Source organism: Anser brachyrhynchus, assembly GCF_964034855.1.
Source record: "Anser brachyrhynchus genome assembly, chromosome: 9".
Classification (NCBI taxonomy): domain Eukaryota; kingdom Metazoa; phylum Chordata; class Aves; order Anseriformes; family Anatidae; genus Anser; species Anser brachyrhynchus.
The window spans coordinates 22629144-22654381 of NC_137703.1; the positions used below are offsets into that span (position 1 = coordinate 22629144).

General features: G+C 44.0%; 1 protein-coding gene across 4 annotated transcripts in view; it reads right to left on the reverse strand.

Annotated features, from left to right (window-relative positions):
* Positions 1-18719, reverse strand: part of DOCK10 (dedicator of cytokinesis 10) — a 152103-nt gene extending 133384 nt beyond the window's left edge. For 2 of the 4 annotated variants that reach the window (XM_080603754.1, XM_080603753.1), the window contains exon 1: positions 18074-18719. In XM_080603754.1, coding sequence (XP_080459880.1) covers positions 18074-18184 — 111 coding nt within the window. In that variant the 5' untranslated portion in view covers positions 18185-18719. Of the gene's footprint in view, positions 1-12930; positions 15635-18073 lie in introns of those variants that run through there. The other 2 variants (XM_080603746.1, XM_080603757.1) reach the window with 1 other exon arrangement.
* Positions 18720-25238: the final 6519 nt, after the last annotated feature.

The following is a 25238-nucleotide window of genomic DNA, read 5'->3' on the forward strand; positions in this document are numbered from 1 at the left end:
TTCAGGGTAGCACCCTCCTGGCACTGCCACAAAACCACCGCCGCCACCCGGCTCCAGAGCGAGCAGGGCTGCAGAAAGCGGGCGTATGGCACCCTCTAGGGAGTAGTACATGAAAGACAAACGCACCAACAGGCACAGCTCTCCTGGCAGGATAACGCAAACAGCACGTTAATTAAATGACTATTTATAAAACCTTGCCTTTACATGAAGAAAAACGTAACTGCACTACACAAGCCGTTTAATGGAGTTAGGTGTGCTTCACCACAACTAGAAGGCAGCCCAGAAGAAGGGCTGCAGGATGATGACGGCTGTATGTAACCCTTCTAAACACACGTGGTTCACATTGATCAATAATCAGGCCTTTAAGCACAGAGAATTGGCTGCCTCCAGGCCATCTATGCAGTGTGCTGCTGGACACGGCGCAGCCAGGCCGGGCAGGCCGTGAGGAGCCCGTCACAGCGCCGAGCAGGCCCAACATGATGGCAGCGGCACCCGTGAGACTGAGCCGTGAAGCCTGCGCCTACAACTCGCTTGTTTTCTGACTCTACATGCTAAAAGCAGAAGCCATCACATGCGGGCATGGGGAAAAAAAAAGTCTGGTAACCACAGGAAGAGATTGCCCGTGACTGCTTGAGCTAATGCTGCCCCCCTCTTCTCAACAGTGCTTTCCTTTCAACTCTTTCACGTTACGTCTGGTGAAAAGTACTACGCAGAAGTTGTGCAGAGTACTCTGAGTTCCTAACACACTGCACATGACCAAAATACAGAGCTTTTCACCTGACAGATCCCTCAGCAAGGTTAGTAATAACGTAAATGTACTGCAGCCATTTAACAGATAAGGAAACAGACAATGTGATAAAAAGACTGAAGTAAGGATTTCCAGCAGGCTCGTGACAGAAACTGGGCTAGAACCCAGAACAGAACGTGACATACACATATAACTTGCATGCAAATAATTGCCACGTTCTTATTTCCAACTCAAGTGAAGCCTCCCAATGATTCGCAAGTCATTTCTCACTTTGATGGGTAATTTATTACTATCGCAGCCTCAGTGATGGGATTTCTCTCAGATACTTTTCTTAGATTAAGTAAAATGGGAGAACTGTAATCCACAGGCAGTGATTGAAATCTCTATTTCAATGCACTTCAGTGGCTTTTGGATCTAACACTACATATTTTATAGACTGGCAAAGAGCATTGTTGTGGTTTCCTTAAATATGTACCAGGAAATAAAAATGCTTGACTTTTTTTTTTTTCTTTTTAAGCATTTGCTTTATAAGAACTTTTATTATCCCATAAAACTGGTAGACTATTATTTGGAGCTACCAACATTCATCCATTGTCTGACGCAGCACCAAAAAAACCCCGTGTGTTAAGAGAAACTCTGGAAAGAATTTTCACCAGAAGTAGCAACTAAGGCTGGGCTAATGCTTTAGGAAGCAAATATTGTACAAATAAGCCATAGCAGAAAAACAGCCAGGAGGAGATGCACCGGACTGAAGTTGTGACAAGGGAAATTGCAGTTAAATACAATAAAGACATTTCCCCACGAGGGCGGTCAAACACCGGAGCAGGGCACTGCAGAGCCTGTGGGCTCTCCATCCTCGCTGAGCCTCAACATCCGACTTGCTAAGGGCCTCAGCAACCTGGTTTAGTTGGACTTGCTGTGAGCACAGAGCTGGACTGGACAACCTCCAGAAGTTTCTTCCAAGCTACATTATTCCATGACTGTGTCAGAGCATGGCTTATTCAGCCTAGCAAAACAGAGCCCAGATTTGTGCCCTGTGAGGGAGAGCACTAAACACAACCAAAGCGGAAGAGCTGCTCAAGCCAAAGCCTAAACACAAAGGCAGGAACAAGTGGCTATAAACGGACCATTTAGGCCATACAATTTCACTTTGCAGAAGGCTCTGTTTCCAACTAACATAGCAAGGAGCAAAAGAGGCTTCCAATCACACTTCTTTCAACTCAAAGTCAGCTGTATAATCCTTGCTTATTATTTCAAGGCAATTTCACTTTGAGACAGTCTCCCATATGCAAAGAGTTCAGCCAGGAGCAAGGAAACAAAATGGACAATCTCATTCAATTTTCAAGCATAAGCTTCCACAGCTGGAAAATGAGGCACAAAATATGGATGTAGGAAACGCAAAGCAAAATTTGTACATACAGGGGCTAGCAAAACCTGAATTGTCTCAGGTGCTGATGTCCCATCGTCCCACTCACCCAAACGGAGCGGCTGCAGATGTATCCTTTTGTCTGATAGGAAAGATCCCACAGGAAGAATACATATTATTTCCACAATAATGTGGCTTTGGATCTTTTTTTTCCCTTATCAGTGCCAAAAATCCAATGGCAGTTTTTTCCAAAAGGAAGAAATTAAGAACCGTGAATCTGGAATTTTTACAAGATGTAAACATTACGGAAAGGATTTTTTTTTTTTTAAAATGCTGCTCAAAAAGCCCCAAACTTGATGGGTCCAGGCAGAGCAATCCAAGCAGCTTTCTCCCTTTTCTTTATGCCACGCGTGTTCCAGCCCTGGCACTTGTAAGACTAAACTGCATGGGGAAAATCATGGATTTCTACACGGAAAAACATGTACATAGTCTCCTGTTGGCATAAAACATTGGCCTCCACTAGACAAATCATTTTATAGAGGTGGGAGCTGCCTGTATGTTTGTAAACAAAATAACAAAAATGCACCCTGCACTTTTCCAAGTGATCTTATAGAATCCTATAACGGTTTGGGTGTGAAGGGACATTAAAGTCCACTGAGTCCCAACCCCCTGCCAAGGGCAGGGATACATCCCACCAGTCCAAGCTACTCAAATCCCATCCAGCTTGGCCTTGGGCACCTCCAGGGATGGGGCATCCACAGCTTCTCTGGGCAGCCTGGGACAGGGCCTCACTGCTTTCATGGTGAAGACTCTTGCTTTACTTTTTCACAGCACAAGAATGTGCTCACAATATCAAACTGACAACAGCTATTTTAGCATCTAATGAGCTACGTTGTGGTGTTCTGTACCCTGGACAGCTTTCCTGTGCAACATGTGTTTTTCATTTCACATCTCCTATCAGGCTTTCACTCCCTTTTACTTGAACTCCAGAAGAGAATAAAATCATACAAAAACCAAAACTAATGAACCTGTGCTGCTGGTACGAATTAACATTCACATCCACAAGGCTCTTTATTCAACTAAATACAAAATTAGCAAAACCAACCCAACTGTAAGTTGTTTGGTCTATATTTGTTAAGCTGTAACACAGTCTCTACAAACATATGTCTTCTGGTTGGTATTTCAGGCAAAAAAAAATCTTTAGAAGAATAATATTTTGATTAGTAACATGTGTGTTTTGAAAGATTAATACTGAACTCCAAAGGAGATTAAAATATGAGCAGAAACTAGAAGCTAAATACACATATGTGCAAAGAGCTTTCATTCTCACCGAATGAAATGTCTGGTCACAAGTCATTTGTTTTTATTATTCATCATACCTGCCATTAGTATTCTTTATTAACTGATATTCACAAAAAATTCCTGTCCTTGTAGAAACATTTCAGAGCATTACTAAAAAAGAAAAAAGATTTAGCATATAACAGGAGTGATGCCACTCTGTATTTTGTTTTGACACATCTCGAACGAACTTCCAAGGCATCCTAATAATCTTAGGTAGTGCCCAAATGTTGACCTCTTCTCTATTTAGTCTTCCAGGACTTCTCCACCCAAGTAGAAAATAAAGAACAAAACAGCCAGACAGTGCTTTTCAAGAAGTCTTAATTATTTATGCTTGCAAATGCATTGATTTATTTTAGGGAAGCAATCAGTTCTCTAATTGCGCTGAACATGCAATTACATTTTAAAATAGATGACCAGCTTCCTGGACCACCCTCTCATTCTGCTGGCAGCTGGGCATTCTTAAGGGACTCCAGTTGAGAAAGCACAACTGCATAAGTAAATAATTTAAATGTTACAGGCTACATGCTGGAACTTTAACCCTATTTTTTTCCCTCTTTTTTTTTTTTTAAGGAAGTAAAACACTCTTGGTGGCTATGCTGCCAAAGCTTTCACTAGAACCTCTGACATCCAAGTGAATAAATGAAAATACCAGATTTCCTTCAAACATGCTCCTTTTTTTAGACTCTGGAAATTTCAGACCCCACTTCCTCTTAAAATTGTGGCAGAAATTAAGATGCAGAGATAGCATTCATTTCTGCCAAAATTTACTCCGACATATAATTAGTGCTCCAATTAGATTCTAGTCAGACATAAATGATCATTTATTACTTTATATGTAACATGACAATCGTTTGTGGTAACAGACTTGCAGCCAACACAACAGCTCTCACCTTGCTGTCATTCATGCTTTTGTCAAGCAGTTCACTAAGGTAAGAACAGTTACATCTAAATAAGGGGATGTACACACAACTGAACGCACTCTGCCGAGCATAAGGTCAGGCCTGGCTACAATTACTCAGTCTTTCTCTTGATGTAGTGACGCTGAATTCAACCAGATTGCTCTTTACAAAGATCAGCTGGCAGCTGACTGAGAGCAGGCGCTGGGTGGAAGCAGAAGCCGCAGCGTGTCAAGTGATGTGCTGGGGCACAGCATCCCCCACCCAGCAAGGGCTTATCAGCGGATCTCACCCTCCAAGGCAGCACCTCCTGGCTTTCAAATCTCACAGATCAGCCTCTGATCTGAGGGGAAAACAACACAGAAGCTCAAGTACCATCCGTAAAGGACTGCTAGGCCCTGAGGGAAGGCAGTGCCCTAACCAAGTGAAGGCATCCTGCCAACCCAGTGCTTGCACCTCTGCGAGACACAAGAATCAGGTGTGGTGAGAGGATAAGGCTTACGATTAAGAGATTCGCCTCTGTCTTGCTGTTGCTGCTACCCCTGGGTTGGGGATAGCACTTGCTTGGCATTTCAAGAGACCAAGGTACCAATCACCTTACGAAAGTAATGACGAAGGGGGGTCCGTCACCTTATTCCACATGTAGATGTATGTATCTCTTCTGTGGGACACACGTCATCCAGTCACATTACAACTAGTATTTGTCTTAGGAGAGCAGAGAAACCCAACATCTGCCTATGAGAAACAAGTGCTGGAAGCTCTAACCTGATCCAGAAGAGCACCAGTGTGAGCCCATACTTTACAGGCAAACTGATTCCACTTCCCAGCTCAACCATGCAGATAGAAGTCTACATATTTGAGTTGGAAAGATGCTCCAGTGGGACCAAAAAACTAATGGAAAATTCCGTATTTTTCTTAAACCAAAACCACTCAATCTATTTAAAGCAACAGAAGATATTTAAATCTGGCTGTTGTTGGCATTGTCTTTTATTATTTTCATTGTTATAGCCATACCACTGTAGCAGCAAACACCGATGCCCCAGCAGGGTTAGTATTTGTGAGAAAGTCAACAGAACATCAAACAGAACAGGAAATAGTGAATGTTTCCTGCCAAGCTGTCTAAAAACAGTCATACTGTCAGCACTTACACTTCACTAGTTTTCATTTCTGTTATCTTACAGACAAAAAAAGTCTGTTAAGCTGAGCCCGTGATAGTACCAACTAGGAAGTATTATTCCTCTCCAGTCATGGTTCACTTTGTTATTTTTGCACCCTCAAGACTGAAAATATTTCAAAAAAGTCCTTGTTAGTTAATGACAGCAGGACTTGTTTGGCATATTGGCTACAGGGAAAAAAACCTGAAGCTCTGACACAGACAAAAAGAACCTGCCCATCACCATTTTGCCACCTTCTTTTTGCCCTATAAATGCTAGCTGCAGTTAATTAAATGAAGCAGTAAGCTGCCTATTACTTCCATGTAGTTTTCTTCAAGAACAGAAAATATCTTCATAAATGAGAACGAGAGGAGAACGGTATGCCAACGTATCAGGCTTTCAGTAGTATAGGCACCAATCTCAGTGCGATTCCCCACAAAGCCCATTATTAAAAATAAATAAATAAATAAAAAATTTTGGTGACAGTTCTTTGGTTATTTTCCTCTCTTAGGAAGAGGCACACACTCCAAACCATACCAAATATCCCTCACCCCCTCCAAAGAGCAGCAAAGAACCACAGGCAAACACTCAGATGCCCAGGCAGGTCCAGATACTGGTGAGCGGAAGACTCACCCTCAATAGCCACAACTAAAAGGCAAGGAAAAACAATGATCTTCTCATCCCTAAATATTCCCATTTAGTATCATCTACCTAAATTCAGTAGCATTATATGAAAACACCTCTAGCTTCACTGTTTTAAGCCTCCAAGTAAATAAAAGGAAGTGGGGGGGGGGGGGGGGGGGGGGAATGGTGCGTGGGGGAAGAAACACATGAGGGGGAAGATCTGGATTTCTTTTAACTTCTTCAGTTTTAATTCCTGTAATTCTTGTAGTTTAATCTATTAATAACCACATATATAAGAACTTCTTGTTTTTAAAGGTCTCATCCTTTTAACTGTCAGCAGCCAGTTGATACACAGGCTTTTGTGCAACTGCAGCTGTTTTACCAGGGCAAAACAGCAAGCCCGAATTTAGTGCTTTTCCTTGGAAATGATCCTCCTCTCCCTGCCAGCCCCAACGCATGCCTACCTTCCCCTCTGCACAGGTAGCACAACTGAGGCTTATCAGAAGTGATGCAAACCACACCAGATTGATTCGAGAGGGGCTGAATGTCACTGCGTGCTCCTCTGTGGTGGCCATGCCACTGGGGACTTCGGGCTCCATGTGCCCAAGCGCTGAGAGCTTCCCAGTCCTGCTGCCACAGCAGTGAGGGCCACGGGGGAGCCACCGCCCTAAAAATCAGCCCAGAGGTTTTATATCTCAGCTCTTCAAACTCCAGTTGTAAAAGTCATTTGCCATCTCCCATCCTTTATTACACAAACTTCTGAACGCTAAAGAAATTTGCACTTTCAAATCTGAATCCCTTTAGGATTAGGAGCTGGGCTCTTCTAAAAAACACCCTGGGAAATAATGGTAAGAAAGAGAAACTCAGAAATGTCAGGACACAAAGAACAAGTACAGAGGGGCTTATAGCTCGTTCTAGCACACCTCAGTATCCATCAGCATGAAACTTAAATGCCAACCCTCTCTGCTTAACCCCCCTCCACCCCCCCTAAACCTACGCGTGCCACATTACTCCAAGGAAACAGATGGTAGCCCTGGCGGCCACCTATTTGCTTAATTGGTTTAAATATTTTTAAAATAGACTTGATAGAGATGCATTAAGACATTCCACTGTATACATAATCATCTGTAAATACTGTATAAGCACTGAGCAGGGATCCACTGGTACAGACATGCTTTTAGGGAACAGACATATCTGACAGTCTTCTTTCAAAGAGGAGTCACTCACTACCTTTTATTTGAACGATCTTTTACCTAGCAAACAGTTGTTCTAATAGCAATAGTATATAAACCCATTCGTTTAATGTAAGATTTTATACTAAAGCTAAGAAGGAGACTTGCTACTGAACCCAAAGGCTTCATGTTGACCATATGGGAGTGAGGGAGGCATGGCTACAACAGCATAACACTGGAGAGCTGTTCAGTGAAGAGAAGGAGCAGAGAGATTATTGGTTTGAGGAACAGGGACACAGAATTCCTGGAAGAAGTGGGTTTTAAGATGGCGTGGATGGCAGGCACAGATAGGGTGCCCAACACACAACAGACATACTGTTCCCTGCGCACAGAGATGCATTAATGGAGGCTCGGAGATGAGTGGGAGAGACACAGCAACAAGGACTGAGGACTGGAAGGAGCAAGGGCAGCAAAGCAGGGAGTGGGAAGATACAAGAATAAAGAATTGAGGGCAAGATAATGATTGAGTGCAGTATACGGGCCATGTCTAGTAAGCTTGAAGGGTTCTCACTGCAGGAACAAGAAAAAAAGAGGCAGATAAATTTCATACCAATGCATGTCAGTTATGGTGTCCTCCAGACCTAGCGCTTATTGCCATGTAAGTTACTTGTAACTTCCACCCCAAACTGCCCTGCAGTTATGCTTGCTGGTGGAAGGATACAAAGAAGGCAAAAAGGATTTTTGTACCAACTTGGCTACATGGTTGAAGTAAATAACTATCAGGAAGTTTCTTGAGATATACACCCACAGAAGAGGTAAATCTACCTAGACTGCAACTTTTTTTTTTAATATAAATTAGAGACTTCTGATGCTGCTGTTATACCACAAGTTATTATTTGACTAGGAAAGAGGGTAAGCTAAATTTCTGCTCATGTATTTCCTTCATTTCAGTTTGGTAAGTTCTCCTAACCAGCCTCAGAAACAGCTCTCATTAATTCCGGTGGAGCTACGAGGATAAATTCATGCAGCAATTCTACGTAACATCCTGTGACTTAATTTCAACCTGTGCTCACCGTGCAGCCATTTAATGAAATGGTGTCAGCAGAACAGAAGCACCACACAATGACATAGTTCAATGAGAAAAACAACTGTTACTCATGTAAAAGGCGACCGGTGCTTAAAGGGAGGTGTGAGCTCTGAAACAGGCAGATGCATTTTAGTAACTAATTTTCAAACGAGAACCGCATATGATACTTCACTTCTGTTTTGTTACTGCAACTGCTCTTTGTTTGCTGGTGGAAATCCACCTGCTACACACAAATAGAAGGAAAAAAAGTGTTCCTATATAGTGGCAATGGGGACACGATAGCTCAGCACATGTTTTAGTATGCATTGCAAGTGTGTGAATACAAAAGATACGGACCACATGATATTCTGGAATAAATATCAAAGTCTACTCATCACTGCTTTTAAACACTTACTCATCACTCCCTTTCTCCCTGCAGGGGGAATCACTAAGCCAGAGGTGGGGCCCAGGACTTGCTTGCCCAAGGACCCTGTCCGCCAGTGTGCCGTTGCTCTGTACCATGCTCTTTCCTCTGTTTTGCTCAGCCCAGTTGAGAAGTCTGAAGGCGTGAACCAGCTCCTCCCCCAGGACGGCCAGGCTCTGGCCCCTGAACTGCTTTGGAGACTTGAGACCACTCTGAGGCTGTTCTAAGAGAAGAGCTGCAGGTGTTTACCAGCAGTATTGCTGTAACACGTTCACCAATTTCTTTGGTAGAAAGAAAAAAAAATATTTTAAAAAAGCCAGGAGAAAGTCTGCACATTTCTATCTTCAAAAGAGACTGATATTGCTACAAATACCTCACGTTAATACATATCACGCGAAATGCAATGGAGGCATTCCTAATAAAAGGCATCAAGCCTGGCACGTGCCTTGGTACTTGCATAGCAATGCGAAGAGCTCCTTCATGGGACAACCTCCAGAGATGATGTTATTTAAATCAGCATGGTCCAACCAATAGCCCCTGGACTGACTTTAGCCCAACACTTTCACTCTAAAAGACTCAACACGCTCTAAATACTTTCTCCTGTCCTGCTCACAGCCTGGAAAGGAGCACTTGTATTTGCTTCCAAAGGGCAGAGAAGGGAGCCATGGAGACCTGTCCTCCTTCCCTTCCCCAGTCTGCACCTCCACCGCATGCAGTCTTGGGGCACAAGCAGCCTTTCCTTTCCCTGTTCTGCTGCCTTTTTGGCTTGGACTCTCCCCTGAGGCTGCCAGAGGGCCAAGAGGGCAGGAAGGCAGGGGCTGGGGAGAGGAAGAGGAGGCAGCAGCAACAAGCATCTCACAGCAGAAGGGGATGGAAGAAGTCATTTCAGGGTTAGAAGCCACTGGGGCCAGGAGATACCCCGGTGGTTCTCCCCCCACCTTTGTGCCACTTCTCTTCCCCACAGCGGAGACAATCTGCCTAAAAATCCAACATAAACTTGAGACAACGAGAAGGGAGAGGAGCTGGGGCAGCCCTTAGGCAGAGAGGTAACAGCTGACAGGCGGGAGCAGGGGGTGGCAAGAAATGGAGAGGCGCAGGGGCAGTGCGTTTGTACCCAACACAGCTGGGACAGCAGCCCACCAGCCCCAGGAAGGCTGCGCTGCGCTGCAGGGCTTTGCGACACCAACCCTGGTGCCCACCCTGCGCTGCAGTAACCCTCGGCACAGAGCGAACATAGGAAACAGACCAGGGGAGAGGAAGGTAAGAGCAATTAATTCTAACATTGAGAAGAAACGCAAAGACAGTAGTAAAGGTGTTACAGGAAGACTTGTGTTAAACACCTGCAGCTGTAAAGGATTCCTCTAACTCCCATAAAAGACAAAAGCCTGGTTTGAACTCCAAGTGAAACATTCTTTGGAAGTCAGAGGAATCCCTGGGATGGGGGTAGGAGCTGAAATCCTACAAGGGTTACAGACCTCCTCAGATTCTCCCAGAGCCTGGCCAAACCTCAGATCAGGGAAGGGTCTCACACTTGAGAAGTCTGTTTTCTTCAACCTGTGCCAAGCTCTCCCCCCCCCCCCCAAAAAAAAAGAAAAAAATAAACAGAAGACCTAGAACTAAAGACCACTGAGGAACTTGCATTGAGACAAAAGACGCATTTAACACATAGTCAGTCTCCGCTACCCGTTAAAAAAAGTAAATGGTATTGTCTATGCAGAGCCATTGTGCTCGCCACATGGCAAGCCCCTAGCTCAGTGTGAGGAGAGGCACAGGCGTGGCTTTATGAAACACCTGAGCAGCCAGAACTTCATTCTTGCTGGAAAATCAGAAGCACTCATTAAAAGCAGCTGACATACATCAGCTTACTCAAAGAAGCAAAAGCAGGTTTGTCTAGCAGAAAACATACATGGATAAACAATGCATTTAAATGTCAGCTTAAAAAAAAAATAAATCAAATTATATTAACTGAAACCAAAGATGAAGTTTTCTTTTTTTCCTATGCTAACCATATTTAGCCATTGCAGTTTCAGAGAGATGTTTCTGTACTACTCTTGTTCATAAATAATGACACTCAAAGAAAGTATTTTTTCCCCTTTATTGTATCCAACTGGGTTGCATTCATTACATTTCATTATATCTACATCATTTAATTTAGGTCAACATGTCAAAGTAACCTAGAATCATGTTTGCCTCAAGTCAGCCGAAGTTACTCTCAAAGACGAAAAGCAAACAAGCCAATTTCACTCAACAACACAATTGCCTTGTACTTCCTCCACACAACATGAATCCAGACGTGGAGAACCACACTCAGCATTAAGACAATCACTACAAAGTTGACAGCTTGCTAAATAAACACAATACCAACCACACAACAGCCAGAGTGTGAAGAAAATCTTGTAAAAAGCTAAGTGCTAATTAAAAATGAATGAATTGGTAACTTAAAATGTAATAGGGTGTAATTTTTTCTTCCATTCTTTGGGAATTTTGATTTGAGGCTGCAGAGATAAGACATGGTTCCACAGAGGCAGCAGCAGACCCCTGTTGTGCCGAGGCATCCAGCTCCATTTGCCTGTAATTACCTGGGATCCTAATGGTGGTAGCTATAGTCCACGCTGCTGAGCTGGCCGCACAGGACAAACCCCATCTCAGAAACATCTCCAGATTTCCTCATGCAACATGTTTTTCTACAAGCCCAAAGCCCATCTACATTCTGTCATCTGATGACGTTCCAAACCACGCAGTATTCGGGTTCCAGCTGCTAGTAGCCTTACAGTACCCAAGCAAGGGGGCTTTTTGTGGACGCTAACCCCCAAGCGCAAGCTGGGGAGGTGAGGCTGGGCAGCCCCGTCCCCAGCACTCCGCGGGAACTCCCTCCCTATGTTTGTAAGGCACCGTGCAAGACATAAAAACAAAAAGCCAGCGTGTATGTATCATCGGAAAAAAATGGTACCAGAGATAAGAAGCAGCCTACTAAAAATCTATTTAACCTACATGTTTAGGTTTTAATTACATACCAATGACGGGGGGGGGGGGGGGGGGGGCGGGGAATAGACTATTGTTCTGTGAGACCAATCTAAAAAACAAGGAAGAGGAGAAAGGTAAAAACAAACAAGCCTCCTGAATTTCCCCTGTAAGAGAAAGGCTCTGGAAGGCTTCATTGACACACTTGAGCATTTAGCACTAACGCAGCTTGCTGCCCTCTTGTTACAGTGCAATTTGGAGCCTGTTTGTGTTCTGCTCTGAAAGGGACAAGCCGAGGAGAAGCACACAGAGAGCAGGCAGCTCTTGGTTCTCTTACATTTTAGAGGAGAGAGGAAAATTGCCCAGGTCAGCAATGAGAGCAGGGGGCAGACTGCAGAGCAGCTGTAAGAGTCAGGCAAACGATTTGGCTGAGCATGGCAGGGCAGCCCACAGCAGGAATGAACTTGGAGACTGTTGTTCTGAGGCTCACTGTATGTTCACTGCGAGATCTTGGGCAGTTATCTTTTTGTTTTGTTCTCCTTATCAGCAAAACCAGAATAAAGTCAGCATAACATAAGAAAATGCAGTTGGTATAAAGCAGACAAAAAAATCATCCAGCTTCAGAGAAATACTGTTGATTTTTGCAAAATGCAGGCAATCCTCAACTGGCAAGTGTTACACATACTGTTGGTAAGTCTTTGTTATTTGTGTAATAATCACACCCGTGTCACTACTTCATAGCCTTTTGACCTTGTGCTAGCAAAGTTACAAACATGTTTTGACTTCTGGAAGTGACATATGCACTGCAAAACTGCCTGCTAAAAGCCACAACACTAAACCTCCTCTCTGCCTAACCATTCTCCAAACCCAATACAAGGCTTAATTTTCCAGATTCTCCCTCTCTTCCCTACTGCTGTTCATATTCCCTTCTCCAGACCCCTTATTTAACCTTGTAAGCAGGGGGAAAAAGTTAATGCGGCTTCTATAAACTGAGATCATTTTGAGTTACTCAAGCTGACTCACTTCCCATCAATTCAAAACAAAGCATTATTCAAGTGACAGATTCAAGACAACAGCAAAAACTACATTTAAACTGAAGTGCTCTGGTCTCACTACCTGCGAAATGACTGCCTGTGTATTTCATATTAAGGGTTTATTTGCATGAGTTATTCACCAACCTGACGAATCTTTCTTGCAGATCTCTTCATTTCTTTCCTCCGTTTCATTGTCTTCTTCAGCCTCTCTTTCCCCACAAAGTCTTTTCTCTTTTCCCCCATTTTCTCCAGTGCTTATGAACTCTTTCTAGACCATTTTCTTCCTTTTTCTCCTCCACCCTTCTCTGTGGCTTTCTTCCCTTATCTCTCTTTCTTCATTTGTGCGTCAGTTTGATCCCCGGTACAAGCCTCAAATGAAGTTCCTAGAATTACTCAGGAGAAGAAATTGGCCCCTTTGTCTGCCTGCAGAGGAGGGAGCCTAGCAGCTGGAGAATGTGCAAACAGTACATTCTTGTCTGTGCCCTTTGCTTGGTTTGCTCTTACATCTGGGCTCCAGCAGCCAGCTGAAAATGATCAGATCCTTGTCAGGTCCACACCACGGCAGGTGTCCTTGGGATACCCCAACTGAAGAACAGCTACGAAATTAGTCATCAGACACGAAAACTTTAAAAAAAAAAAATTGCTGATTAAGGAAATTACTTATAATGTTGGGTTTTGTCTTTGAAGATGTAGAGGATATTAAAGATAAATTTTGGAATGCAGACTCATGAACAAGTTTCAAAGGTAAAATACAAATATAAAAAAGTAGTTTAAAGCTTCATTATAGTTGCTAACATCCTAAACATACCTGACAAGTTGTCTGTCCTGAAGAGACCATGACAACTCAAACACAAAGACTTCAAAAGCAGAATCTTCACAGACCTAGACTGCAGATAACATTCCCTTCTGCCTGTGCAATGAATAAACTCTCTCCTCAACCACAAAAATGGGGATGAGGCTTTCACTCTGTGCATGTTTTTAGGATTATTTCACCAGGCTATCGCCTCAGCTTTAACCAAAGAAAAAAAAAAGGAAAAAAAGAACAAGCTAATACATTAAGAAGTCTACAGAGAAATAGACAAACATCTAGTATATGGCGTGTGAAGCCCAGGCATGTACATGTATGTATAAACACATACAGCCTATTTATCTCTAACAACATGGTACATTCACTGTCTGTATAAATGCCTTACTTTAGTTCACACTGGACAAACAGTAGACATCAGAATATCCTCAGAAGAAAGGAGCCTTTCACAGCCCAGTTTTCAAAGTACTTCTGTCCTTGGAATAGCTCAGCTAACACTGTACCTTCTAAACAAACGAAGTTTTCACTGTGGAGGCTATTTCATTCATTGGCCTGATTTTGAACATGGAAGTCTAACCCGAGCGCGGCTGCGTGATGAGAAAAGGCCATACAGCCGGGCCCAACGGGGTAAGAATGGTCAAAGCTCCGTTGTTGTTATCACCCTGGGTACCAAAGCAATGGGTGTTCTCTGCGCGACTGCAAGCAATGCAGATTACTCTTCCTTAGAGACTATGCCACACCACTGAAATCACCATAAAACAAAACAGATAAAGTCACAAACACTTCATTACCTACCTTCAGAATTAAAAATTAGCTCTAAAACTAAAAATACACAGTAAAAAAGGGAGCCTTTATTACTTGTGAAGAACATATGACATAAAACACACATTGGAAATAATTGTAACCTTTCAAGGAGGAATTGAACTGCCATCAGGTAAGATAAAGACCCTTCACCCCTCAAAAAAAAAAATGTAATCCAGATTCCACTCAAGAAAGACAGCCAGTGTAGGGTCATTGGACACCACAACTTTCTACACTTGGCTGCAGCACGACGGAAAGAAACCTCTGCCAAAAAAAAGACACGTGGAGCAGCAGCCCAATTCCAGCCTGCTATTAACTTGGTAAACTACAGAAGAGAGATGAGGAGCAAGACCCCCCACAGGCCTTTTGTGAAAGCAGCGTCACAATACTTTACATGAAGGATGAGTGCTGCAGCCAGAAGTACTTAGCCAAATTAATTGTGACCTGGAAATAACGATATAATGCAAAGTTTTATAATAACTAAGTGGCTAGCAATCAGATTTCTAGAAGCGCTGAGTGGCCCATCCCTATTCTAAAAACTTGCAGAGAAACCTTGCTGCAGTTGCAGACAAACAAAACAACAGACATTAATTTCCCTTTCTTATGCACAGCTAGTCAGCTTCCTAGGCAGCGAGTGTTCACAGTATAAGTTTCTAACAAGCCTTTTCTGTTAGGACATAGAATTTTGTGACAGTTTCAAAATACACTAAATTATTTACCTTCTTTTAGATGACACTGATCAATTTCACTGACTAGTTTTTGTAAATTGCTTTCTCTAAAAGAAAGAATTAGTTAACAGGAAATAACTGGGCAATTATTGAAGCCACCTGAAGTACTGCCACACACCATTAACACCTGACAGTAGCACCCCCTTGCATTTGCTGAAGACTTCTGTAATTAATGTAGAATGTCTTACCTGTGTTGAAATACTGCAGCTACTACACTGCCAATAAGATATATAATTATAGATGTAAAATATACATAAAGTAAAAGTATAAAAAGTACATATTTCCCACTCAATCTGTTTCCACTTTATATCTTTCATAGCACTAAAAAGTTACTTATATATCCCCGTTCCCTTGATTACTCTGATGCTTTTTTTTTGTCTACAAACAGAATTTTGAGCTGAATACTTGCAACATCTTGCAACACTTTTTCTACATTAAGCAAATAAATATGAACAAAAAGAAGGGAAAGCATATAGCAGAAGAAGTGATATATTTGAGGGCAGCAAGGAGCTGACAGACACAACTCACTACTCCACTGCTGTCTGGGAGGTAACACCAACAGGCATTTGCTCCCTGGGCTCCCACCAAATTGCTAAGACATGAAGGACCCCTGCTGCAGGTGCTGTTACAAATTGGGCTGACAGAGGCCCAGCTGGAATTTCATACAGGACAGACACAAAAGCAGTACCAGAACGCTCAGTTCATCCACCTTTCCACTTTCCCTACTTTGTAGTAGCCAGTTATTTACAGACCCTTGACTGCCGCAGCAGCAACTTGCAGGATGCTCCAACACAAGATTTACAATGCCAGGTTTGGCACAACTGGAGCACAAGGTGCTGAAACATGCAGAACAAGATGCAAGGGGTGCCAACACACCCCATGGAACGCACCAGGTTTTTCTCTTCTACAGGGATACTTGCTTCTGGTACAAAAAAAAAACACCACATCACCACCAACAAAAAAACACCTGTGCAAGTCTAGCCAGAACACTGAGGTCCTGTGGCGCTTTTCTACAAGAGCAACGCAACATCCTTGTGCCTGCAGCACTGTTACAGCACCAGGACAGGGTCGTCCCCGCAAATGATGACCGGAGAGACCCATGGGGACGACAGCACTGCCCAGCTCTGAGCCTCGTAGCTCCGCAGGGCAGCTCCAGGCCTGGCACTGCAGCAAGGGGCCTTCTGCCCGCTGGCTAAGGCATGACGGCTAATTCGTCTCGTTCTGCCATCATGCAGCTAGAGGAGATTTCATCTGGAGGATAGGAGCGTTGTACCCCAGCAGGAGTTCTCAGCATGAGGAACTCTACGGAAATTTGGCTTTCATGAGCAACACTACTGGCAATCCCAAAAAGTATAGTAAAAAAGATGGTAACTTCATTAAGTTTCTCAGAGACATACGTATTCAACACAGCAAGCAACTGAGGCTTCAGAACCGTTGTGCCTGCTGGTGAATAAAACGCAACATCTGGAAGTCCCTCGGTGCCCCCGCTGAGCAGCATAACTGAAACCAGAGTTTGGCCTGGCGTCTTCAAATCTGAACCTCGGTATCTTTAAAAGACCATCTCTGCAGATCTGCCTGCATTTGCCTTCGAAACCAAACCAAAAGCCCTGATGAAATCCAGCAGTAGTATGTTTCATCATGGGGCAGGAAGTCAGACTCACAGAAGTGACAGATACTTCTCACTGCCCCGCAACTGAAGGCTGGATGTTTTAAAGAGATATTGAACAAAATACAACTCAAATGCATGAGCAGTAATTAAATGTTATATTCTTCAGTTATCAGTTTAAGATCTGTTAGCAACAACTGAAAAACAATTAAACAAAACCCCAATTCCCTCCTCAAGGGATCCAGACCATCAAATTCAGATGTGCTTCGTCAATCTCCTTCTCTGTTTTTCTCGTATTCTTGCAGCAGAGACACAGCAGAGCAAGAAGTTCTTCTAACAGAACTTCATTTCTAATACTTTGAGTTGCAATTAGACGATGCCGTAGTTTAGCTGGTGTATGGACTTCAGTATACTCTCGTAGGGGACAACAACCCAGCACAGTGCCCGGGCAGAGCCCAAACCAACCCTGATGGTTCATAGGACATTTCCACCAAGCCTTTATCAGCGCCGTGTATCCCGCCTGACAGTGAGCCAAACGCTAATCACTGGGTGCCCAGCCAGCAGGACCGAGCAAATCTGCCAGCCCTCCGGTTGCACAGACACCTCGGGATTTTGACAAGAGCTAATGGCACGCTGAACTTTGGTGGGAAGCCAGGAAAGACAAGTAAGCCTCTACCAAGCTTTCACAAGTCAGAAGCTTGGAAATACTTCATGAAGACCTTCAAAGTTGACTGCAAAGGCACTGCAAATGTAGCGAGGTACAGAACACAACTCGCGTTTGGTGTACGGACAGCTAGAAGCAAGAAGCGATGCGGCCCCAAGCGGAGCCCCGTCGCGGCACGGCTGCCCGTTCGTAGGGGACGAGGCCACTGCGGATCCGAGGGGGAAGCCCCCAGTGCACGGGCACACAGCCGCACAGCCAGTTCCCGTGTCGTGCGGGGGGGGGGGGGGCAGAAAGCACGGCTGTGGGGCAAACTTTGAGGAGCGGTGACGTTTCGCTTACAACTTTCCCTCTTTCTAGCCTACTTCATGAGCTGTCTCGCCTGAAGAATTAGTGCAGGAAAACATCTGAGCTACGTGAATCACAGACGTCGTGACACGCTTATTCATCTAAGAAGGAGTCGTTTGGCTCTCCTAACGCGCAGCTTTAAAAAACCCGAAGGGACCGCGGTAGAAGACCGGCGAACGAACGCCTAACGGCCGGCCAGCGCTTCAGGGAGGTTCGGGGAGGCAGACGGCGCTCCCGCTCCGCACACCCCAGCCATGCACCGCCGGTGCCGAGCTCCCACCTGGCGGCACAGCAGCCGTACCGGACCCTCCCGTCCCCCCTCGCCCCCCGGCGCTCACCCGCTGCTGGAGGCGGCCGCTGGCGGCGGTGGCCGCGCTGTGTCGCAGCTCCGCCGCCTGCCCCGGCCGCAGCAGGCTCCGCGTGAAGCGCCTCGTCCTCTCGCCGGCCATGGGCACCGGGAGGCAGGCGGGCAGGCACCCCTCGCTCCGGCCGCTCGTCAGGAAGCGGAACTGGGCTTCTTTTCCCCGCCGCCGCCCGAGCCCGCTCCTCCCCGGGCCACGCGCAGCGCGGCGGCCCCGCGCCCGGAGCCCTGAGGGGCGGCCGCGGCTCGTCCCGCCCGCTGAGGCGCTGAGGCGCGGGGCCGCTCCCGCCGCCTCCCTCACGGCGCTCCGCGCTGACCCGGCCGCGCTGTGGGGCCCCGCGGCCGCTCCGTGGGCTCAGCCCGCCGCCCGGCTACCGCAGAGGGTGGGTCAGCCCGGTGCCACCCGCTGCGAAGCTCCAGGAGCGGAGCCCAGCTCTTGCGGTGGGGAGGAATCGCCTCCTGTCAGCCCCCCGGTCTCAGTGCGGGCAGGAGGTGTTTGGGCAGCAGCGATGGGTGCCAGGGCGCTGGGCATCGTCCAGTCCTTCCCCTGGCATGGCACCCCGCTCCCTTCACTGACACACGCTTACGGGTAGGCATGTTAGCCACAGAGAGATTGTAGCCTGTGTTGGCAGGGAGTGCTGCTTGATGCCTTAACGTGCAGCTGTAGCGTGAAGAATAGGGGGTATTTAGAGTTTCTGTGTTTGAGTTTCCTCACACAAGGGTACTTAAACTCTGCTCCTAATGCAGAATTTCCATCATCTACCTGCACTGATAGGTGTGGGACAGGAGGCACTCTAGGGTGACTACACAGTTGAGCATACAGTGATCTACCTAAGACAGAACTGAAGTAAAGCCTGGATGACTTCAGCTGTAAACCTTGAAAAGGCCACAATGCTACCTAAGTGTGAGGGAAATGTGGAGACTGAAAGGTGCTGTGGCACAAAAGGCAGCAGGGCTGGTTAACTTGACTGCTGGCCCAGAGGAGAGCACGGTCCCTGTTCTGGGGTAGGTGGCTTTAAGTCACTGCAGGCACCACGTCTTGCAGAAGCATATACCCATGAAGGATCCAGCCCTATGTCATGGGGCTCCTCCTGGTTTGGCTTTGACTTAAATTCCACCCCCCGTTGTTACAACAGTGAGTTTTGAAACAACTCCCATAATTTACTTATCCCCTCTTCAAAAAGGTATACAATAACTGCAGTCGCTTTCTTTCCACTCTCCGTACCTGTGGCCAAATCACTGGTGGGTGACCAAGAGGAACGTGCCGGTGCGCTGCCAGCTCCCTGCAGCCTCCGCACAGCTCCCACTTCTGCCTCCAAGTGTCCTAAAGCTACTGAGCACAGCAAGGATAGCACAGCCAAGAGTTCAAGTATTCCTCTGCCAGCTAAACCTTTCCCAGCCAGGTGAATTATCTGAAGTGTACAGTTAAGTGCCCCAGAAGTGGTCTGTAACCACTAAAGATACTTGTCTAGATATTCCTGCCATTCAGCAGGTGTTACCTTGGAATATTTTGGAGATGATACTTGCTTGAAGCTAAAGCTCAGTAAGAAAGTAGCACTGGACTGGGATTTTTTTTCTTGCTCCGTTGAGAAACATTTCACACGCAGAGTGACTGAAAGATGGAGACTCCACTCACTTTGCAAGCAATCCACATAAGACTCATTCTAGGAAACTTGCGAAGAGGAGGAAAAAAAGAACGACTAGCTTTAATGACTTTAAGGAAGCGTTCTGCCTCAATACAAAGATGCAATTTGCGATACATTTGACTGCAACTTGTTGCAGACAGGAAAGCAAATACACATTGCATCTATGAGTGCATTCAAAGTGCATTCATTCAGTAAGCCCATGCAAATTCTGGAAAAATGATTTTAACAAAATAAGAACCACAGTGCAGGTCAAAAACCTGCAGCCATCCCTGGCTTTGGGCAGAGTACTGTTGTTCCTACTCCAATGTGGTCAGCTCTGTGGTCAGGCAATAACAGCCCGTGTTCCACATTACTTCTCTCCACAACCATACACGGGCAAGCTCGGGGTTGCGTGAATCTGCAGACACTTGTCAGTGAGCAGTTAGCTGCTTAAACTTATCAGTAGACTCCAAGGAATAAAAGAGCTGGCTGTTTCTGCACTACAAACATTTTCCAGCCTGTGGGAAAGCAAGAAATATCCACAAATACTGAAATAATGAGCAAAAAGGCAGCTGGATTAAACATGATATATAATTTTGATTATCATCCTCTTAAATAAACATTCTGCAATAGACTGGACAAGTAGCTTTGTCAAAGATGAGCTGAGTCTGCCTTTCAAACTGTCATGCATAGCACAAAGACTAGGTGCCCAGGATTTTACATGCGTTTGATTACTTACCAAATAATTTATTATGCAAAATGGATTACTCTGGTTTGTCTCAGAGTTCCTCTGCAAATCCGAAGTTATTTACATTTCTGATTTTGGTTGATTGTTACACAGGGTCACTGTACTTTGTAAGAGTTTTTCTGTTTGATTTTGAGCATCCTGTGATGTGGTTCTAGCATGGACATAGAAGACTTAGACCACATGAGCAGAAGAGCAGGCTGTGGTTCTAGTTGCTTAAAAATGAACATGCATAGTGTCGTGAAAACGAGGCAACTACCAAAAACATATAAACTTAATCTACTTAAAAAAAACCACAACAGTATATATAGCACATCCTGTTAATTCTCCACCCTCAAAAACCTGTCAGCTCAGTAAGCATGTACTTAGCATTAGTTAAGTAGCAGCATTGGCAGAGTTGTAGCTTTGGATATTCAGCAAGCCCTGTGCTGGAGATGTGGAGTTATAGAAATAAGACATTCTTAAAATATGAGTTTGAAGTCTGTTTCTACAACCACTTATGAGTGATCCTAAGAGTTGAATGATCATAATTGTACCATTGATGGAGAACAATTTTAGCATTACACATAATGGCCAGCCATAAGTTTTTGGACTGAGTTCCACACTCAAAACCAGCTTTGGATCTTGAACACTTTCTCAAAGATCAGGAACATTTGGAACAATTTTGTTTCAAACCCATTACTAATACCAAACAAAATCTTCAATGAGCAGTTGCATTAAGTATCAAGACTGTGTAGGTTTTGTCTCTGTTTAGCAAAACCACGAAAACAATTTTCATTTACAGCTGCGTGTTAGCTAAGATGGAACAATAGCTTCACCCTCTCACAAACAGAACAAAATCACCTCCCCCACTATTCATGTCCCACGGGCACATAGCAAAACAAAATACACAAAAGTAAAATTTACTGTAAAACTTACAGCAAGTAAAACTTACTGTAGGACTGCATCTTTCTCAGGTTTGGTAATCTAACAATTCTAGTACTGTTTTTTGAAGCACGTTACAGGAATTTGTCCTTTTATATGTCTGTACTTGCAAGTTTCCCCAGTATATTGTCGTAGTTTTCTAATGCAGAGATCTAGCTTCATTATCTGGGGATTTCAGATCATGCCAAAAGGTTACATGGGAGTGTCCATGTTAAAACATTTTTAACTAAGTTTCCTTTGTCCCTGAAATGGCCAATAATTGGATTAGCCAAAAAGTTGTTAGCTTTCTTGTATTTCACAGATGTCAATGCATCATCCAGATGCCAATATTCATCTATTTCACAGATGCCAACCCAGTTTTTTTGTTGTTGTTGCTGCCATAACACCTTCCTTCAGCCCCTGCCTCTTCTGTCACTCTTTACAACCTTACTTCTGCATCATTATCAGCACACACTAACTGCAAAGTGAAACTGACTGCTGTGGTTTTTTATTATCTGAGCTGCAAAAAAGTAATCATACTATATAACCCGCTTTGAATTTCTCCTGGGCTTACAATATCTTCCGGTGTGCAATGAAGTAAATTCTCCTGTTCAGATGGCATCCTGTAGCCATTAATACATTAATTCTAAGAAGTCCCTAACTGCTGATGCAGCTGTTTGCAAGACATGGAAGTTAGCAATCTCCATCACTACTGATAGTACAAGAAAGTTAATACATTTAATGCAATTTTCAACTCAAGTGCCTTTTAAATTGGCCCAGCAATTCAGAAACTTTTAAGACCTCACTGTTCACTTCCCCCCCAGTTATAAACATGCCATCTAACTTCTTACAAATGACAGCACTGCAGCAAAACCCAAACACCAGGCAAACATACATCCTTTTTGTAAAGACTTATTACTAGAAATAACACTGCCTGTAGAATACACATTGTGCACTGGTTTTAGAGGCTCACAAAGGTCAGAACATTTCCCTTTGATTATGGAATACTAGATCTGTCCTAATATTTAGTTACTGCTGTGTCAAAACTACTGTACTTTTGGAGCGTTAAATATAAGAGGTTGAGGAGAAAAGAATATTGCAGGAAAAAAAAATCTGCTATATCGAAAGGACACCATAGTAGTTAAGGACACAATTTCGATGAGAACAAAGACGCCTACATGTTTAATGATGTCTCTGATAAGGACATGCAATCAGATCGGTGGCCTGAAAAATGAGTACATCATGCGGATCTGACTTCATCCATACTTCTGAACTCTAGAGATATAAACCCCCCTAATTTTATACAAGAAGAAATATTAATGCATCCAAACCAGTTGCTCTGGGCTAAGTTGGCTTTGCATTGTGAATGGAATGAGGCATGAATTGTGCACTAAATTCAGGAAAAAAACCCTTCTTTTCTCTCCATTGGATGAAGGCCAGGAATTCCCCTGGAAGTGAAAAGGAATTATTCCGTTGAGGATCTCATATTCTTGCCATAATACAGCAAGCAAAATCACTTGCTGCTTGAAGCCACAGGTTTAACATGACAACTGACCTAAGTCTGTCTATAAGTGCCTTAAGAAACAGGTGGAACTGCTATTTTAAAAGATAAAACTTACTACTATAGGAGAACAAACAAGGAAAGCAAAAAATTAAAAAAAAAATAATCCACAATTACACCTGGTGTAAGAGATGTAAAATGTGAGGTTGTCTTCCAGTTAATGACAATTTTGCCAATCTATAGAAGAGAGGCAAACTGTATGCCTCCCAACCTCTCCCTGTTGAAGCTGTGATGTTAGAGCTGCATCTGTTGAGAATGTAATATTTACTGACAGTCTTTACGCAGCAGCATTCGAACGGTCTTAAATTTGTATAATGTTAAATGTGAAGGAGAGACTACCTAGTGGTTAGGGCAATAGTCTGGACACCTAGACTGATTTCTATCCTCCTGCAGAATTCATCTTATTCTCTTAGACTTTCCTCTGAAAGATGGGAAAAGCAGCCCTTTGCTACCTCACCATGGATGTAGTTTAAAGGTGTGCAAATGCTTAGTTCGCACGATCTAAGTGAGTAACATGGCTAGATATAGCAATAACTAAATGTTTTTAGGAGCAAAAGGAATTGAGTACTAAGTTACTGTTTATTATTTTAAATTGCTATCAATCGCATTCAGATCTGGTGTTTCACTAAAAAGGTTCATCTTACATACTGCATCCTATTTTCTGGTTGACTGTTTAATTCCCATGTAACCATTCTCCCCACTGAAAAGGTTTCAATACTTGACAGCTCAATATGGTATTACGAGTCCAAGATCAGTATTGCTTATGAGACATTCAGACACTCCATTTAATACAGCACTCTAAATATCTACCTTTCCACTTCAGCTGTGTAGAAGTAAAACCCTTGAGTTTGCAATGGCTGTATTAGCAGCCTCTTTGGGGAAGATTCACAAACATATTTACAAGCCTTTAAGATGAGTAGCATTACTCCAAGAAGCATTACTCAGCGATTCATAGATGAAGCAGTCTTTACCTCTTAAAGCAGGAATTCTACCTCTTCGACATAGCACCTGACAAGGGCAGATTATCATAACTATCTGTGCAGTCTTAAAAACAGGCAGAAAAGTTAAACATAGAATAACAGAAGCCCAAGGTAATTCCATGTGATCACAGTCTTCATTTGGGATATTCAGAGCACCTGAAGAATCATAGGAAGAGTTCCACCTGCACATTTTTCACTGTACTTACATATAATAATAAAAGCAAGATTAATTGTCTTCACAGCTATTAACTCTCACTTTCACATCCCATACCTCCATGGCATACATTCTTCTTCCACAGTAAGCATATTTTACCATTTGTGGAAGTCAACCAGGTCAAGATCCTGACCTTTCCATTTTTAAATGCTGTTTTTCCATGGTACTCTATACAAAGTGTACTTGGCATTGAGGCCTGCATTCCAGCAGGCTTCTTCTTTTTCTTTTCTAAACACAGTCCGTGTGATTTTTCTACTGCCTGAAATGATTTGTAGGATGGGCCTCATGACCTCTAAATTTTATTTTGAAGTGTATTTAGCCTGCTACCTCACAGGTACGAAATCTTAAGAATCAGAAGCTACAATGGAAGTGAACTGGGGCCAGTGATGAATGCAACCATAATTGAATGGGTAATCCTCCTGGGTGAAAGCTGGATGCTTTGCCACACTTTCCTTTTTACAAGCAGATATTGCACAAATCCCTTCTCCTTTATGAGAAGGCATAGCACAGACTACAAGTTCTATGGCATAAAAATAAATAGCAAAACCAGCCAGCCTCTCTCTACCTCTCCCCAAACCTCCTGGCCACTGCAGATACGTTCTACAATCTACATTGTAGATACACGAAGGCATTCAGCTCCTTTGAAAAGGGAAACAATAACCATCATCAAAGAAACTGACAATGCAAGAAGGCACAAAGGCCAGTATATACCGCAGTCATTTAAAAAAAGCTGAAAGCAGGTTTCAGTAGGTGCAGTTACCGTCACCCACTCCATGCGGGGGCTGGCTGGGCTGCAGAAGGCTGCCACAGCGACGTGCTGCTTGCCAGGCCATGAGCAGCAGTGGGAAACAGTCACCACGGAGACTGCAAATCCTGTGTGACAGAACGTGAGTGAGAAGGACAAGTCTATAGGACATGATTCAGTACCTTCAGGGAGGAAACAACTGGCTTTTTGTTTGGCTGGGTTTTGTCTGATTTTGCCTTTTTTTTCCCCCCTCCTTCAAACAAAATAAATAAATGAATAAATGGAAGAGTGGATACAAATCTACCTGCTGCAGTTTGCAGTGAGTGCAGTCCGCTTGTGGAGAAGGATGAGTGAGGACCTCACCCCACC